At 34.2% G+C, this 17,383-nt stretch overlaps 2 protein-coding genes across 3 annotated transcripts; one reads left to right on the top strand and one right to left on the bottom strand.

The window, feature by feature from the left end:
• Positions 1-1,233: 1,233 nt before the first annotated feature.
• Positions 1,234-5,243, top strand: LOC131644230 (ubiquitin carboxyl-terminal hydrolase 2). The gene is made up of 6 exons (XM_058914672.1): positions 1,234-1,328; positions 1,463-1,516; positions 1,673-1,719; positions 3,906-3,952; positions 4,068-4,170; positions 4,256-5,243. The coding sequence occupies exons 2-6, from the start codon at positions 1,486-1,488 to the stop codon at positions 5,030-5,032; spliced, it is 1,005 nt and encodes a 334-aa protein (XP_058770655.1). The 5' UTR covers positions 1,234-1,328; positions 1,463-1,485; the 3' UTR covers positions 5,033-5,243.
• Positions 5,244-10,544: 5,301 nt separating this feature from the next.
• On the bottom strand, positions 10,545-15,951 carry LOC131644229 (protein PELOTA 1). Of its 2 annotated transcripts, XM_058914670.1 has the most exons (16): positions 15,798-15,950; positions 15,627-15,709; positions 15,447-15,525; positions 15,007-15,081; positions 14,867-14,923; positions 14,613-14,658; positions 13,873-13,948; positions 13,547-13,622; positions 13,398-13,430; positions 12,670-12,738; positions 12,197-12,303; positions 11,729-11,801; positions 11,592-11,630; positions 11,286-11,380; positions 11,081-11,187; positions 10,545-10,996 (listed from the first exon to the last, which is right to left on the bottom strand). In XM_058914670.1, the coding sequence occupies exons 1-16, from the start codon at positions 15,846-15,848 to the stop codon at positions 10,923-10,925; spliced, it is 1,140 nt and encodes a 379-aa protein (XP_058770653.1). In that variant the 5' UTR covers positions 15,849-15,950; the 3' UTR covers positions 10,545-10,922. The 2 variants fall into 2 exon arrangements, with proteins under 2 accessions (XP_058770653.1, XP_058770654.1); XM_058914671.1 differs by lacking the exon at positions 10,545-10,996 and having other exon boundaries at positions 11,587-11,630; positions 15,798-15,951.
• Positions 15,952-17,383: the final 1,432 nt, after the last annotated feature.

The following is a 17,383-nucleotide window of genomic DNA, read 5'->3' as shown; positions in this document are numbered from 1 at the left end:
CTATGATTATCTTTTTGTATCAAGAAACACTTGTAATAATTTCAAATTAGTGGAAGATCGATGAATTTCTAATGAGTCACAATTGGAGACTGAATTAGGTGCAAGCGAAGACGAATTCGAATAAAAATAATTTTTTAAGAATCTAAATTTATATACAGAAAAGGTAAAAAATCGTCTATGTTCTACCTCGTTACCCTGCAAACAAGACCCCTACATGTCATTTGCCATTAACATGATTTTATACTACTTTCACATTATTTGTTATCCTATCATATCTATCTTTTCTCCTAATTTATGCTGGAGAAAAATCATTTCACTTTGAGATTTTTCGAGTTTATGATGGAGAAGAAAATTTAGAATCTCGATAAATGTTGAATTTTTTTATTTTTTTTTGGATTTGTTGAAGAAAATCACATTAAATAACAAAAATCAAATTTGATTAATTTTATTCTCAAAGCTGGTTAATTATGATGATAGATTTGTTGTTTTTTTAATAAACAATTTGTGTCTAGTAGGAGTTCAATATGAGACGTTGAAGGGAGCACCCTCAAGATCCAAACTTTTACCACTAGGCCATATACACGCACGCCAGATTTGACTTTATTGACGAATTTAAAAAAAGACAATAGCTCAATCCACCCTATAATACTCTTATGCACCTCGCGAAATTCATTTTTGCCTCAGCTTTCGGAGGTGTATCTCCGAAAGTAATTTTTTATATCTACAGAACCGTTTACACAACATTAAAAAAGGTTTTGTAGATACATCTATAGAACAATTCAACTTTAAATAAAAAAAATATTTCTATAGATACGTTTCTGAAAACTAAAGTTATTTTTGAAAAAGCACTCGTGACTAACCCATTGGATGGGGGCGAGAGATTCACTAGAAAAAAAAAGTAGTTTTTGAATTTTAAAATACTGAAAACTATTATTTAAAAATACATTAAATAAAATAAATAATAATTGATGATAGGTTTTGATGTTTTTTTTAAGTGAAGTTTTTACTTTTTTTGTATAGGATTTGATTCAAAAGAATAAGGAGTGAACGATTGATTTTTAAATCCTTTTAATTATTTTATTATTAAAAAATAAATGCTGATTTCACTAATTTAAATTGCAATTTTTTATAGTATAGTAACAAATTATAATTTAAAAAATAATTATCTTCTTAGTAACAATTGTAATTAAAAAAAAAAGAAAAAAAAGAGAGTTATTGAATAGTGGATGATGGTGTATAAAGTATATAATACAACTCCATTGAGTGCAGAAGCAAGACCTTAACAACACAGACACTCACACAGATATACCAGACGATAAAACTCAAAGGTATACTCTTTCAATTTTATCGTCCTTTTCGTGCTTTCACCATTATAATATTTATGCTTTCTGAAGAAAAGATTAGGAACGGTTTCAGCGACATAAACAAATAATTGCTTAACCCTGTGTTCCTTTTTTTGCAGCTTGCTTTGTATAAACTTGAATCATGTCTTGGTGTACCATTGAATCCGATCCCGGTAAACCTACTGATTGAATTTTATTTATTTTTTTGGTTTTTGGAATTGAGTTTATGTTTAAAAGTGTGCCTAGGGTTTTTACTTTTTAGGGTTTTTGATTCATCTTGATTTTGATTGGTACATTGCTTTAAACTTTGTGTTTTTTGTTTTCACTAGGTGTATTTACAGAACTTATTCAGCAAATGCAAGTGAAAGGAGTACAGGTAATTTTGCTCTATTTTTGACTTTTTTATTTTTATTTTTCATAATAGTTCTTAGCTTGTGTGTGGTGGAGTGTTTTATTTTGTTTCCTCTTTAGGATATTGAATTTGCTTGTTATGCCCTAAACCCATTAAGCTACCATTTATATTTAACATTAGAGGGATATTAAGCTATGTAGCACGGACATCTCTGAAAAAGGTGTGTCTGTGTCAGACACCAGCACTTACAGTTGTGATTATGTTCAATTTATTTATTTTTTCAAGTTATCGCCACTGTTGTTGATAGGATACTGGTTTTGGGCCTTAGCCCAATAGAAAGGAGAATCAATTATAACTGCCTATGTCAGAAGGGGGAAGGGTAGTTATATAAGGACGCCAATAGCAAGGGAGAATTCATTATGTGTATTTTCGTATTGAAACCTTTTGGGTTGGGCAGAGTGAGAATATCTCTCTGATGAGCACTTTGCTCTGGGATTATAGGGAATTCCTCTTTGTAATAGTTTTCATTTCAATCAGTAATACATTTTCCATTTATCTAAATTTTGAGTTTCTATCGGTTGCCGTGTCAGTATCGATGTCGTGTTTGGGGTGTTTGTTCTTCATAGATATTAAGCCTCCATGATGCAACCATGATTGATATTTAAGAACACTGGACATAACACAGTACACATACACACAAAGTCCTATAAGATTGTGTTGTTGTATTGAATTTAAATAAGAGTAAATCTTCAATTTGGTAATAAATTATCATTCTCCCTCATTTTCATGGACTTAATTGATAGATTGAAAATAGTTTAGGACTATTTATTAAATTTCTATATCCCAGGGACCAAGTGAGAGAGTAATAGTTTATGGACCAAATTTAAGGTTTACTCTTAACGAAAAAAGGATGCATGCCGGTGTATTATTGTAATAGATTCAAAAAGTGATTGAGTGAAGGAACCTGTTACACCTTACTTAAATTTTTAACTAAAGGGATGGAGGAAGTGAAATTATATAGAATGAGATTTCTCATAGCAATGCTATACACCGGTGGTTTCCTCTTCAGATAAGTAAGCGTGGACCAGGGATAAAAACAGGGCAACTTTGTGCTATAAAACTTAGTCCAGAGGAAGGGTTGGATCCGTTATGGATATATTGTATGTAGACAGCTTTACCTGCAATTGCAAAAGGTTCCCATGGCCTTTTTCTCACATAGTTGCAACTATTAATGTTGTGCCAAAGCTCCCCTTCAAGCATGAACCATAGATAGAGAATGAAAATTAAGAACCTGTTTGATTTATTTTAGACAATGTTTTCAGTTTATTTTTTGTTTTGAAAGAATCGTCAATAGCACGCCATAGCAGTGCTATAGCGGAATAGTGTAGCAGTGGCACTGTTCGGCGTGACACTATTGGTCTGTAGAGAATAACAGTTGTAGCATCTACTAATTGCGGCCCCAAACCGCTATCGCGGCCTCTTCCTCACATGGTTGCAACTATTATTCTTGTACCATAGCTCTCCTTCAAGCATGAACCATAGATAGAAAGTGAAAATCAAGGACGTGTTTGATTTATTTCAGGAAATGTTTTTCGGTTTATTTTTTGTTTTGAAAGAAGAACTGCATAAGAAATAGTTAAAACAATAGGAAATTGTTTTCATTGTTGTTATAAATGTATGGAAATAGGAATGAAAGGTGACACTTTCGTAAATAAGAGAGACCATTTGAGACAAAAATGTACACATATTTTCTTTCTGTAAACGAGTCCTAAAATATTGACATGGCATTCCTTCCGTCTACATTCCTTCTAGCTTCCAGAAAATCTTGTGCTATCCTGCTCTGTCTTAGATAATTGGAATTGAATTGGTAAGGTTCGCTAGCTCTTTCTTTTGAGACGAATGGCAGTTCTTGGGCACGAGTTACGCACATTGTTGATTGCTCTTTCTTGCTGTTTCAGAATACAGCTCATTGGATCCAATCTGGGACTGTCTCAACCAAATCTAAAAAATATCAGAAAATTATTGATTTGAACTGTTCAACTGACATTTATTTTTACTTTTCAATTTAATTAATGACCTACGAAATATTTCAATTTGTCATCCAGAATGCCTCTGTAAAAACCAGGGTTCTGTGAATTTAGTTTTCCCTTATCTAATTCCAGTTAGAATTTCTTTTATATGCTATCCTCATGCTAAATATGTCTTGGCAGGTTGAGGAACTGTATTCACTCGACCACGACTCTCTCAATAGCCTTAGGTAAGTGTACTTCTCAATCTGTCTTGAACTTTAATGATGGTTATTAATTGTGATATTTAATTAGTGAACATTTGTCTGATCTCTCTATCTATGGGGATTCCATACTCGATTACAGGCCTGTATACGGGTTGGTTTTTCTTTTCAAATGGCGTCCAGGAGAAAAGGATGAACGTGCTGTAATCAAAGATCCCAACCCCAACTTATTTTTTGCTAGCCAGGTTATTTTTCTTTTAAAAGTTAAAACCAAGATCACTTTTGCCGTGTACTTTTACGGTCTAACTAATCTTATCGATTCATTTGTAGGTAATTAATAATGCTTGTGCAACCCAGGCAATCTTGTCTATTCTTATTAATTCACCAGATATTGATATCGGTCCAGAGTTGACAAAACTGAAAGAATTTACCAAGAACTTTCCTCCTGAACTCAAAGGTTTGGCCATCAATAATAGCGAGGCCATACGTACAGCCCATAATAGCTTTGCAAGGCCAGAACCTTTTGTCCCAGACGAGCAAAAGTCTGCTGGTAAAGATGATGATGTTTACCACTTTATAAGCTATCTACCTGTTGATGGAGTACTTTATGAGCTTGATGGATTGAAGGAGGGTCCTATCAGCCTTGGTCAGTGTGCTGGCGGGCAAGGTGACATGGAATGGCTTAAGTTGGTGCAACCTGTGATCCAGGAACGCATTGAAAGGTATTCTCAAAATGAGATAAGGTTTAACCTCCTAGCAATCGTCAAGAACAGGAAAGAAGTGTATACTTCCGAGCTGAAGGAACTTCAGAAGAGAAGGGAGCGGATTTTGCAGCAGCTGGCTGCATCAAAGTCAGAGCGACTGGTGGACAATAGCAGTTTCGATGTATTGAACAATTCTCTCTCTGAAGTGAATGCTGGGATTGAAGCTGCTACTGAGAAGATCTTAATGGAGGAAGAAAAATTCAAGAAATGGAGGACAGAAAACATCCGTAGGAAACACAATTACATACCCTTTTTGTTTAACTTTCTAAAGATTCTTGCTGAGAAGAAGCAGTTGAAGCCCCTCATTGAGAAGGCCAAGCAGAAAACAAGCAGTTCTCGGTGAAACATTGGTGTCAATTTTAAGAAGAGGGTCACCATAGATATCATGTTGAACTTATTTATATATTTAGCACTCTGTTGTGTTGAGCACTGATTCTCAAGCTTTTTTCTATCAAAGGTTACTCTCCCATGTTTAATATAGATTCATGTGTTAACCTTGCTAGTGAATCATATGTCTGGATTTAATAATATACTTTGTCAGGATATTAATTTAATCTCTCCTTGTTAGTGGTATCCTAGGGACATATGATGAACCTCGATTTTTAATTGCATCACACCAAATATTGAGATAGGAAGCCTCTCCTGGTAAGTTTGGCACACTACTAATTTCTCTCTCTGTTGGTTAATACGTAAAGCAATGCACAATACTGATCCTACCTTATGGATTCAAGTTATATAAAAACAAAGATTGTAGCAAATGTAGTGTATGAGATTTATGGTAATCTGTTGCTCCCTATGAACCTTGTCAGGAGCTTCATGTGTTTCAATAACACAATCAGGGAGAAGAGTACAGGTTGTGTTTATTTAAATGCTATGCAAAACATGCAGTACTAGCTTCATGGCTTTCCTATCCTTTCAAGGACTTTGCTATTTGTATATATGCATAAATTTGTTAGAAATTAGAGTATATATCAATGAGCTATTGATTTATTGAATGCTTACTATATTTATTATTTATATATGAGCTTGATCAACTAACTAACCAACATGATAGTTAAATCCTAACCAACTAACTAATGATCAAACTACACATAACACTCCCATTCAATTCAAGGATTTCAACTGTGCACAAGACCTAACATTCTCCTTATCTCCTCGTCTTTAATGGCTTAGTAAAGATGTCTGCAACTTATTGATGTCTTGTAATACTTCAATTCTAACTTCTCTTTACTTACTTGATCCTTAAGAAGATGAAATTTGGTTTCCCATTTGCAACGAGGTTTCTTGTCAAGCTTATGATTATCAACATTCAATTGCATTTTGTCTTGTTTGTTTGATCATCAACTCTTCCAATAGCGGTTCCAACCAAACTATTTGACAAGCGGCTTGTGCAACTAGACATAGCAACTATGTTTTGCTTCTTAAATGACTATGAAATTGGTAAGTTTTTTAACCTGGACGCCTGATGTACTCCTTAAGTCAATTCTGTCATCACACTAAATCTGAATAAGAGAATCCTTCTGATTCCATGTACTCATTATTCTTGCTTGCTGTGGAACTATAGGCCACACTGCTTAATACCCTCTAGATATTTTAGAATTCTGTTTGCTGCTATTCGGTGAGATGTCTTTGAATTTGCTCATGAATCTACGCATTGCACTAACTGATGTCCAGTCTTGTAATGCACACAAATATCAAACTTCCCACAACCTGCTTAAACAAGGTAGCGTCAACTGGTTTCTCTTTTCATTGGAGTCTCAACTACATTACAATTCTTCATGCGAAACATTTAAAACTCATCATCAATGTACTTCTTTTGATGCTTGATAAGGGTTACTCCATTTTAACTAGTTAAATGGATAAACTATAACCTTATTTGAATTTGGTTATAAAAAATTCAGATAAATACAAAGGAATTATTCACTACACCCCATATCTCAGTCAGAGATTCTAGAATTTCTAAAATACGTTTAAAATCTAGAATTGCACCAAAAATCACATCAACTACAGGTAAAAAATTTACGGATTTTGAAATCCGGAGGCACCTTAACATACAACAACTCAGTCAGTCTCAGAATCACGTCCAAATCAAAGTAAAATAAAGTTATATTAAAGTAAAATCAAAGTAAAAACACATGTTAATTAAAGCAAAATTAAAATGTATCGATCATACATAACTTGTTTCATAAACATTAAAAATAATACAACCAAATATAACCTACTAAGTATGTCTAACCCCGACTTTTCTGCATGTACAGTAAGGCATTTTGTGCCTCAGTAATAATGTCTTCTACGAGGGCGAACTGGGGACTTCCTTCTTCAAACATTTTTGCCTCAATGCCCAATCTCACCATATCCGCAATACGCCGACAAATGCTACTTACCTCCTGGGTGTGGTCATCACTAACCTCAAGTACCTCCTGATTAGATGTCCTTAGTGATCTTCCAAGAACATATGATGTCATGATAGGGTGTGACACCTTATAGAATCATGTCACATAGCCTTCTACACAAGCCCAACGTACAGGAGCTGGCACCCTACGGTACTTGTGTGGTACCTAATGACTCTCGAAATCCTCAAGTATTGCATCAAGATCTCTTCTGACGATGGTGGAATGAACGAAATCTAAGGGGTGTCTCAGAATATCCTGCAAATACCCAAACCATCACATCACTCGCTCGGGCAGATACAAATACATCAGACCTGACCCACATGTCAGCCATCCAGAGTATAACAAAATGAGGTTCAGCTGACGCATCTGGTGGTGGCCGCCATATGAGCATAAGACAATGTCATCTGCTACATGACGATCAAGATCAAGATACACCCGAAATGAATCAATCGCCTAATTCCCTCTGAGCGGGGCAAATGTAACAACATGTAACCTATCCCTGAAAAAGGTTCAGATGAAATATTATTAACAAGTTAACAAAAGAGTTATTAATATATTAGTAACAGTAAATTTCCATAAGTAGCGTGAAGCTTCCTATCATCTTCTTTGTCTTCCAAAGACAACCTTCACCCAACTTTGAGTATACATAGACCAAACAGGCGGGCCCCAGTTGTACTTGTGAATCATTGTCAAGTCGATGAAGTATTTAAGGTAGTTCACATCGACGTAGGATGAACTTCTATCCACAAACATGGATGTGTCAACCATGAATAAGAGGTAACACCTCAATGCACTCTAACGGTGGTACTCAACCTGCATATCTTCACCTTTGGCATCCAGAGCCACATGTAGGTGGTCTTTATAAAGTTATTCCAAAAATTTAAATCTAGCATAAGCACCTTTGGTGTCATTAACCACATTTGAGGCCTCAGTTGGGTCAGCCCCAAATATGTAACCAATCACTTACTGACTTTCTCTTGATCGAGCCTTCCGCAGTCTAGTAATTTCCCCTAATTGGAAGATGCAAGAGGCATGAGACGTCATCCAGGGTGATTGTCATATCACCAATAGAAATTTGGAAAGATGATGTATCTGAATGCCACCTCTCTGCAAATGTCTTATGCATACCATGGTTTATGGTAATGTACGTAACATCACATAAACCGGCAAGACCAAAGTAGCAGATAACATTCTTGAACCAATTTGCGCCGAGCTGTTCTAAATCCAAAATCTTCTTTCTGTGGTTTACGAATTTTAAACATTGACGCTCATGTAAAAAACACCATCAGTCGTGATTAAATTAGTTTAAACCTGAAGTAATACAAAGTTAAATAAATATACCTCTCCTTCCCATACATGCCTAGCAACATGGTCTCCATAGAGATGAAGTAAGGAGGTGTTAAATGGGCTTCCTGGATAACTATTTACACGGGCATCCACATCAGCAGTGGGTTCCACTTGATTGGCCTCATAGACTTCAAAGGCTTCTTAAGCAGGGGACATATGGCCCGTGAAATAGATGCCTAAGACAAACCACTATGGAAAGTAGAACCTGATGGTTATGAATGTCGACCTTGTGAACCATCAAACGAGGTATCATCGCCTAGTGGCCTCGTGGCTCTGCCTCTAGCCCTCTCACGTCGTAAAGACGCGTGTAGGGACACACGACTGAGCCTAATTTTGTATGAGTTGTTTTCAGCCATTGCACATGTAATAAAACTATAAACACACATCAAAGATTCAACCAAAATGCAACAGGTCACAAATTCGGGGATACGTCTCCAAAAATAGTCCAAACATATTATGGAGTTACATCTCCAGAAGAACTCGCAATTTTTCAGCAATGACAGATACCCCATTGCTTCCCTAACCTCAAACCAAATTTTAATGCATGTATATATCTGTTACCGATTTGGATTTTACTACTATCTAATGCAGCTTCAACAACATATGTTACATAAAACATCATTTAAAACACAAAAAAGGGAAGGAAATGATAAACTTACAAAAATAGAGTTGTGATTGAGAACCTTGAATTGAGTGAGTAACTTTGCAGCAAATGAAGCAGAATGGAGTGATTGAACTTGATGAAACTTGCTCAAATATGATTTGGAATTGAATTGCAGCAAAAGAGCTCAAATGAAATTTTTTGAGTGAGTATGCAAAAAATGAAGGAGGAAGAGGGAAGGGTCTGACGCAGGTTAATATATAAAATGCGTACGGAGATGCATCTCCGGATCACCCAATGAATTTTGAATTAGCGGTGTTTACGAAGATGTATCTTCTGACTCATTTTTATGGTGTACGGAGATACATCTCTAGATTAAATTTTGGCAAAATAAGGGTGGCTCGTCCATTTACATTGAATGAGTGTGTAAAAAAATGTGTTTAAAGATGCATCTCCGAATGATAGGAGCAATTTTGGCTTTTTATTGTGGTTGTGGAGAACCCCTAAGGGTGAAAAAAGTAACTCCCTTTGCTAAAAGGAAAGAAGCGTAAACAAAAACAAGGGTTGGGCCTGTGTAAAATTTGACTTTAATAATGGATTTAATAGAAGACTAAGTGAGTAACTATAGTCATTGGCTTGGTTCAACTGCTCTTAAAAATTAAAATCGAGAACCAAATTAAACCACCTTGATTTTCATCAATTTGGTTTTTGCACCAAAATTAGAAAAAATGTTTTTTTATTTGATTTGTCAGTTTAATCAATTTTTTCTTATGTGGTTACACCCCTAATTGTAATCTCATGAACAATTCCATACTTGACCAAAAAAAAAAAATTAGCGTATATTTGGTTCAACAGTGAAGAAAATTAATTCAATGAGTTGATTCTATAAAATTAATATGGTTAAAAATGAGTCGAAGGTAAAATAATTTATGTTTTGATGGATTCCTACAAAAGTGAGTTGAACAATAAATTTAAGGGTAAAAATCATGTTTAGATTCATAAACTACAATTCATATTTTCAAATTGAATCAATTCTAAAAAACATAATCAATTATATTCGACTCGACAACGATCAAACATGTCTAAATCAATTCTACACATCTAAACTCATTTCTAAATGCTTCAAACATAAAACCAAATCTCCATAATGACTTTTAAGAATCTTCAACTTGTATCTTAACCAAATTTTGATACCACTATCTTAATCAAAGAGCTATTGATTCTATTGAATGTTTGTTATATTTATACACGAGTTTGATTAACTAACTAATCATTTGATAGTTATATCTTAACCAACTAACAGTTACTATATAGTTAGTTAATATGTGATTAATTGTTAAACTAGTGCAACTAACTAATAATCCCACATCAGACACTATATAACAATCAACTATAAACAATCAACATGTATTTATAAATAAAAACAATCTTTATAAATGGAGATGAGTCAAATAATTAGAGAAAAAAAAAACCTAGAAAATCTATAATGAGATCAATTAATTAATAAGATAAAATTGAAAATGATAACAAAATAAACATACTATAAAATCAAAAAATAATATTAATATACACAAACATTATTTGTATTTTGAAAAGAAATGCCAACCAAAATGGTGATGGGAATTTGGAAGTATAAATTTTACATTTAAATACCCAGGAGCACAAGCATCAACCCCATAACTTAAGAGACTCAGCATCAAATATAACTAGCAACTATTACTTTGCATTCCCAGGTTTGTACTTTATACTACAAGCCCTCTGTTTCATCATATCTAGCAAACCCAGCATCCTGCTAGCCCATGAGCCCTCAGGGACTGTTGCAAAAACAGGTGTGTATTTAAGAATAGTTTAATATAAAAATAAACACCGACTTGCTTGACCGATGTTGTCCATTACATCTCAATGTCCTCAAGATCAGGGAGAGGAAACCGAAGAATTGCAGCAATGCCACTTATCTGTTCTAGTTCTGTTCATCAATGTAAAATCGGTAAATTAAATTTAAAACAAATAAAAATCTCAATCGCAAATTTCTCCAAGTACTAAAACTTACGTTCTCCAGAGACATGCATGGATGAAAAAACATGGACAGAACCTCCAGAATCCTTAACTGAATTGACCAAGTTGACAAACTTTTTCCTCGTTGGTATATCTGCATTCCTATAACCAAAAGCATGCAGATCTATTTATATTTACGGCACCATAACAAAGAAAGAACAACCTCAGATTGCTGATTTGATTCAGAATATTTTACAAACCTGAAAAGAGAATCTGCAATGAGAAGCGTTTGTACAGCTAGTCTTTCATGCGCAACCTCAACATGTTTTGCTCCATAACAAGCACGTGCTGAATCCTGTTCCACCCCAAAAATATTCAATCAAGATTTCCGAGATATATAAAAATGCAACATTTATGTTGACATTTCCATGAGTTTGATGTGACATTTAGTGTAAGGGAAAAACACAGGATAAATAATAAAAACATTTGGATCTGACATCTTTCATGACATTTCAACCATAAATATAGGCAAGGAAAACAAGAGCATTTCAAGTATAGAACCTGACATTTGAAAGCATGTCGTAAAAATCCTTCAGAATTCGAACCTGGAGAAAAGGAAAGAATAACTCTTGTTTTAGACTCAACTAAACAGGATAAGGAAATAACTCAGCAAAAAAGTCTAGTACTTCAGTTTTGATGGTACCTCTTGAGCTGCCTTAGTATCTTTTATCATACTCATGACATTTGGAGCATCCAAAACCTCTTTTAAGCTATGCCTACAGAAAAGAAAAGAAAATGTGAAGAGTCAAGTCAAATACTACTGTATCCACCAGCAAAGTTCATCCTTAAACAACAGTGTGTGAATCTATGATTGCCGACATTTTTTTCTAAATTTTAAGGATGAAGGCGCGAGATTTGGCATTCAATTAAAATCTTATATATGGAGCAGATACAATACAACAACAAAACATAATTCAATCACCAGAAGCCTGAAAACAACTATACAACTTGAGTAGAAGCAAGTGTTAAAATACTGAAAAATATGGGTTACATTAAAATAATTAAAAGTCACAGCTGTCTTCACAAACCTCAAACAATACTTTTTAGCATATCTCATCAGGGAAATTATGTAAATAAACCTACATCTATCTAATGGAGAAAGAAACCATACTTGTATCCTGAGCTTGTGTGTGCAAGAATGATACGTGACTTGTTTTCAATAATAGGTCGCAGTTGTTTTCTTTCTGCCTCCAAAAATAAGTGACGATGAAACTGATCCTGTAACAGAAATAGAGACATAAAATATAAAATATAAGTACAATAAACATGATATACAAAATTATGTCAAAGCCTATGCATGTATAGTGCTATCAATGGCGGATGGCGCGGTCCAGGGGGAGAGCCAAAATCCCGCCATACCGGCTGCTTTGTGACGCCGTCATAGCAGATAATGGTGGAAAACCTGCACTATCGGCCGATATTTACCATTTCGGTCAGCCCAAAAAACGCCATTGATATCCGCCATATCGCTACCATGGCGGATATTCGATAGCACTATCATTATTAATAAATGTGGTATAAATTTGTAAATAGTCGACAAGAATGAAGAAGCCCAAATAGAAAGAACAGGGAAATATTACATACTTTTGTAAATCCAGGACTTGCAATCACAGCACAACGAACCACGCTGAAATCTATAATTCTCAAGAATGCCTAAAACAAATTAGTAGAATCCGTTAAACTTTTGCACGCTCTTTACCAATTTTGTTATAAATATATTATTAGAGAGATTGAATAGAAGAATGCAGAAAAAGATGAGGATAAGGTATCCTCTTAATCAAGGAACAAAGAAACATAGCAAAAACAAAGTCATCAATATAATAGAAAGATGGTTGAGACACGACAACTTCATCCAGACATATCATGCTACTGGATATATTGTAGTCATTTACAAGACACATATGCCTCATACATGGGCATAATATTAGCATAGACATCTTAGGCTACATGGGTATGTGGCTGTACCGCTGGGAGTACATAAAGAATGAGCAGGCAACTTAGGTCTAGAGCCACTCAAATCCGGTGATGAAGATCTGAGGGGTAAATGAATTCGCAGCATATTATTAACACTGGTGAATAAAGAATGAGCAGGCAACTTAGATCTACGGCAACACAAATCAGGTTATACATACTTGAGCTATATATGACTTCACATCATATCATTAGCACCAACTCTATAAATTAAAGAAATCCCTTCGTATTGAAAATAAGTTCTATAAATCATAATAAACCCATTTTCTATAAATCCCTTCGTATCACAAATGAGATAAATGCTAAGCATGAGAAATAAAAGTCCTTAGGAAGAATTTTACCTGCAAAACATTATCAAAGAACTTGTTCAAGGCCTACAAAAAAGGAGGACAGTGCTTTAGAATTAGAACGGTCGTGTTATAGGATTCATTTACAAATGTATGTATCATTGTAATTTGTAATAGAGAGGGAGGAGATAAAGAGACCATACTCTCTCATAACCAGCAATAGCAGGCCCATGCTTGCGAGGAATTGAAGCTTCAATTCGTGAACGAGTAACAGTCATACTGTAATATCAGTCAAAATATGATGAATAAATTCATTGTAATAATATATTTACATGTCAAAATTCAACTCGAACATCAACAAGAAAAAAAGTATTTAATATCCAAGGTTCTTTGTTCCCCATAGAAATCAAACACATCTAAAACCAAAAATCCTACTAGTCTATCGAGTTCTGACCAGAAATAAAGTTTTAAGTATCTTCTTAATATTATAAACGATAAATGAAACTTATTTAATGAATATTTCTAATACCTTCTACCAACAAGGAGGATATGGGCTAATCCTTCTTGCATCAACACTACAGCTAGATCAGCACTTGCACCAGGATCTGCAAAATTAACATGGAATTTTGATCACCATCAGTGCTGTCAATTGAAGATTGCATAAAATAGTAATTTGTTCAAATATCGCTACGCAACAGTGCAGCGCAGTTATAGTAAATATTTGACATTTTGTACTTAACAGAATAACGTGTAACAATAGCGATTTGTTCAAATTCCGCCATAACGTCACATCACTATAGCTGCTATTTAACACTAATAACCATATTAACATTATTTACACTAACAACTATATTACAAGCTGAACAGATGAGGATTATGATTTTCAGTTCATACTAAATACAAATGTTATTCTAATGTTGTCGATGGCGAAGAGCCAAAATCCTGCCATATCAGCCACTTTATGGAGCCGTTATAGCAGATTATGGCGGAAAAACCCGCAATATCGGCTGATATTTACCATTGCGGCGAGCCCAAAAAATGCCATCTATATCCGCCAAAGCGGTCATAGCGCCGCTATTTGATAACACTGGATTCTACATGAAGCATTTACTTCATTTTTCCTACTTAAATAAATAGATCAATAAATGTGTGCAAGATTGAAGATATCACATAAAATAGCAGTTCCATGATTTCATGTGCTTTCCATGAACACATATTAGTATTGTCTATTATAAAATTGGTAGATTTATCAGGTAACCAATAACATACCAGAGGCCTGCTGGAGCACCTCCAAAGCATAAGAATCCCAGACATCCTACAAAAAGCAAAACCCAATATTCAGTATTCACAATTCTTCAAAAAGGAAAAAGAAATTGTCATAAACCTCCCCAAATTTCAATATCATTTTCTAAAACAACTTCTATATTTCTAACCAAAACGATATATCCAAGTAAAATATCTATTTTACATATACGCAAAGCAAAGACATAAGAAACAATAATAACAGGAATCATAACAATCACCTTCCTGAGCACAAAGGGTCGCTGTAGCTCAATTTCCAAAGTATGAAATGCCCCAATCTGCAGAAAGCAATTAGTATAACAAGTCAAACTTATCAGTTCAGTTGAAAACGACACTGACAGTACCCGTTAACTAACTATACCTTAACATGTTCATTCTCTAGAATATTCTTCCCGCGAACACGTAAAACAGCACCTTCTTTATCATAATCCACACCCTGTAACCAAAAAAATAAAAATAAATACAAAACAAAACAAACCTTAAGAAATAAACTCAAAACCCTATTATCACTATTATCATTGCACGGCAATGTAATTTACCTATCCATCCAATTAAATCACACTAGAGAGTCCCTTTCATTAACATGATAAATATAATTGGATGCATTATAAATATCAATAACTTGTTTACATTAATACATAAATATAAATAAATGTTATCGCCAGAGATTGAACCCTAGACCGACACTCATTTAACTCATCTAGCATCATCTACCAGATACAAATTCAAGTAGCATTATTACATTATAAATGCATAAAAAAAATTAAAAGCTAATATTCGACCGTGATAATATATACTTACATCTTCAACTTTAATTTCCAATTTGAGCTTAACACGTTCTGCATCTCTTCCACCATTAGCTGCTTCTCTAAGAACCTTCCTGTCACAGCAACACAAGTAATACTAATAAGTATAAGAACATGAAAAATTCAATTTTTTTCCAAACATAATCAACAAAGTAACAACAAACACATGGCTAACCTAATAGTAACGGCCATGACAGAATCTCCAGGAGCTATCAAGTTATATACATACCATAGATCATCAGAATCCACTGGCACCATCTGAGTATATAAAAAAAACGCGTGTTAAAGAGGAATTTTAGAAATTGAATTGAATTGTTGTGTGAAAATTGAGAATTGGGAATTGAACCTTGACGCTTCCAGGGCCATTGCGTACGAAGTCTTTGCGAACGATTCTCATATCTATTGCTTTCTACTACTCTTCGTTTACTTGTGTTTTTTCTTCTTATATATTTTCGATTCTCTATTTTTTTTATTTGGTGGAATATTCTTATATATTCAATTCAAAGTTGAAACTAAACGTTAAGCTTTCGAAAACAAGAGTTTCTAGGCCCAATATCTGTTTTGCTTCATGGGCTAGAATCCCCAAATTTAATCCGGCATTTTCACAAGCAATGTTTTTACCGTTATGTCCTTTCTTAATGATTTCGGCTTTTAAAAATATAGGCAATTATTAGATTTTTCAAAAGAGTATCAAATTTTTTGCGTTTATATGAAGAAATAGCGGATATTGTAAAAAATATTAGATATTTTGAGATTATTTGAAAAACAATACTAGAAATCTCTTAAATATCTGATAGAAAAGCATTATTTTCTAATAATTGTATGAAGAAATACAAAATTTTCAAATATTTGGTGCATGTATACCAAATATCTTAAAAAAAACCGGTAACCTATAATATATACCGAATATTTTGAAAAATCAGGTACATGCTAAAATTTCCAAATATTTGAAATTTTGGTAGGCAGTGATGAGTTTTGAAAAATTCAAAAGTTTTGATATTTTTAACAAAATATACTCAATAAAATATATACATATAATGTAAAATGTGCTACAATATCAATACAAAACAAATCATGTTGATTTTCTAACTTCTTCTTCCCAGTTTCTTATACGTCTCGCGTATGCTGTTTTCCCATATGCTCTTGCACCTTCACTACAATTTTGTCTATTTCAGTCAGTGACGGGATGCAATGGATAATCGGGTTTCAACTTCATTTGAATCGAATGATTGTTGTTAACAAAACCAACCGCAACAATTTTGTGTCTACTCGTAGTTATGTGTGGAGATAACACTAATGGAAAGAAAGTGATATTAAGATTTTTGGACAACGACACCAATATGACATTGTATGTATAAGCAATAGGATAACCTATATCAGGAATCATCATCCACTTCCCACGACCCTACACACCCAAGCTAGCTACTTGCAACAAACTCCAAATTTCAGATACCATGTGACATGTCATATAGAACATCAAAATATATTTGATGATGTTGATAAACTTCAGCATTTAACTATGCCCGAACTAAAAGCCATGACTATTTGTCCCCTCCAAATAAATTTGCAATATCACGGAAACCACAATTTCCATCTTGAACCACATCAGCAAAGCCACCAATGTATTGATGTAAGAAAACAAGAAACTGAGACAAGTAAATAAGTCTTGAAGACTAGCTAGATGATTGACTTCTAGTTGGTTTTGTATATGATCTCTCCGTAGTCTGACTTCCCTGCGAGCCCTCAACATACTTCCACTAAGAAGAATCACGATGCGCATCAATCTCTTGACCCTTTTTACTCTTCTTAATTCTCCTATTTGGCTTGTACTCCACTGGTGGTGGACACATGGAAGTTGTGGATGGATGTGTTAGTTCCTGAACTATTTTTTTCATCACCCTCTAACCTATAATATCTAGTGTACTTAAATAC

Source organism: Vicia villosa, linkage group LG1, assembly GCF_029867415.1.
Source record: "Vicia villosa cultivar HV-30 ecotype Madison, WI linkage group LG1, Vvil1.0, whole genome shotgun sequence".
NCBI lineage: Eukaryota > Viridiplantae > Streptophyta > Magnoliopsida > Fabales > Fabaceae > Vicia > Vicia villosa.
Note: the sequence above shows the minus strand (reverse complement) of the source record. Positions and strands in the feature narration are given on the sequence as shown.

What these genes read in the sequence shown, in the direction of transcription:
- LOC131644230 (XM_058914672.1), top strand. Translation starts at nt 1,486, where the DNA reads ATGTCTTGGTGTACCATTGAATCCGATCCCG. An exon ending in GACTCTCTCAATAGCCTTAG is followed by an intron (nt 3,953 to 4,067) that starts GTAAGTGTACTT and finishes ACTCGATTACAG; the next exon opens with GCCTGTATACGGGTTGGTTT. An exon ending in ACTTATTTTTTGCTAGCCAG is followed by an intron (nt 4,171 to 4,255) that starts GTTATTTTTCTT and finishes ATTCATTTGTAG; the next exon opens with GTAATTAATAATGCTTGTGC.
- LOC131644229 (XM_058914670.1), bottom strand. Translation starts at nt 15,848, where the DNA reads ATGAGAATCGTTCGCAAAGACTTCGTACGCAATGGCCCTGGAAGCGTC. An exon ending in GACCCTTTGTGCTCAGGAAG is followed by an intron (nt 14,659 to 14,866) that starts GTGATTGTTATG and finishes TGCTTTTTGTAG; the next exon opens with GATGTCTGGGATTCTTATGC. An exon ending in CACACAAGCTCAGGATACAA is followed by an intron (nt 11,802 to 12,196) that starts GTATGGTTTCTT and finishes TCTTTTCTGTAG; the next exon opens with GCATAGCTTAAAAGAGGTTT.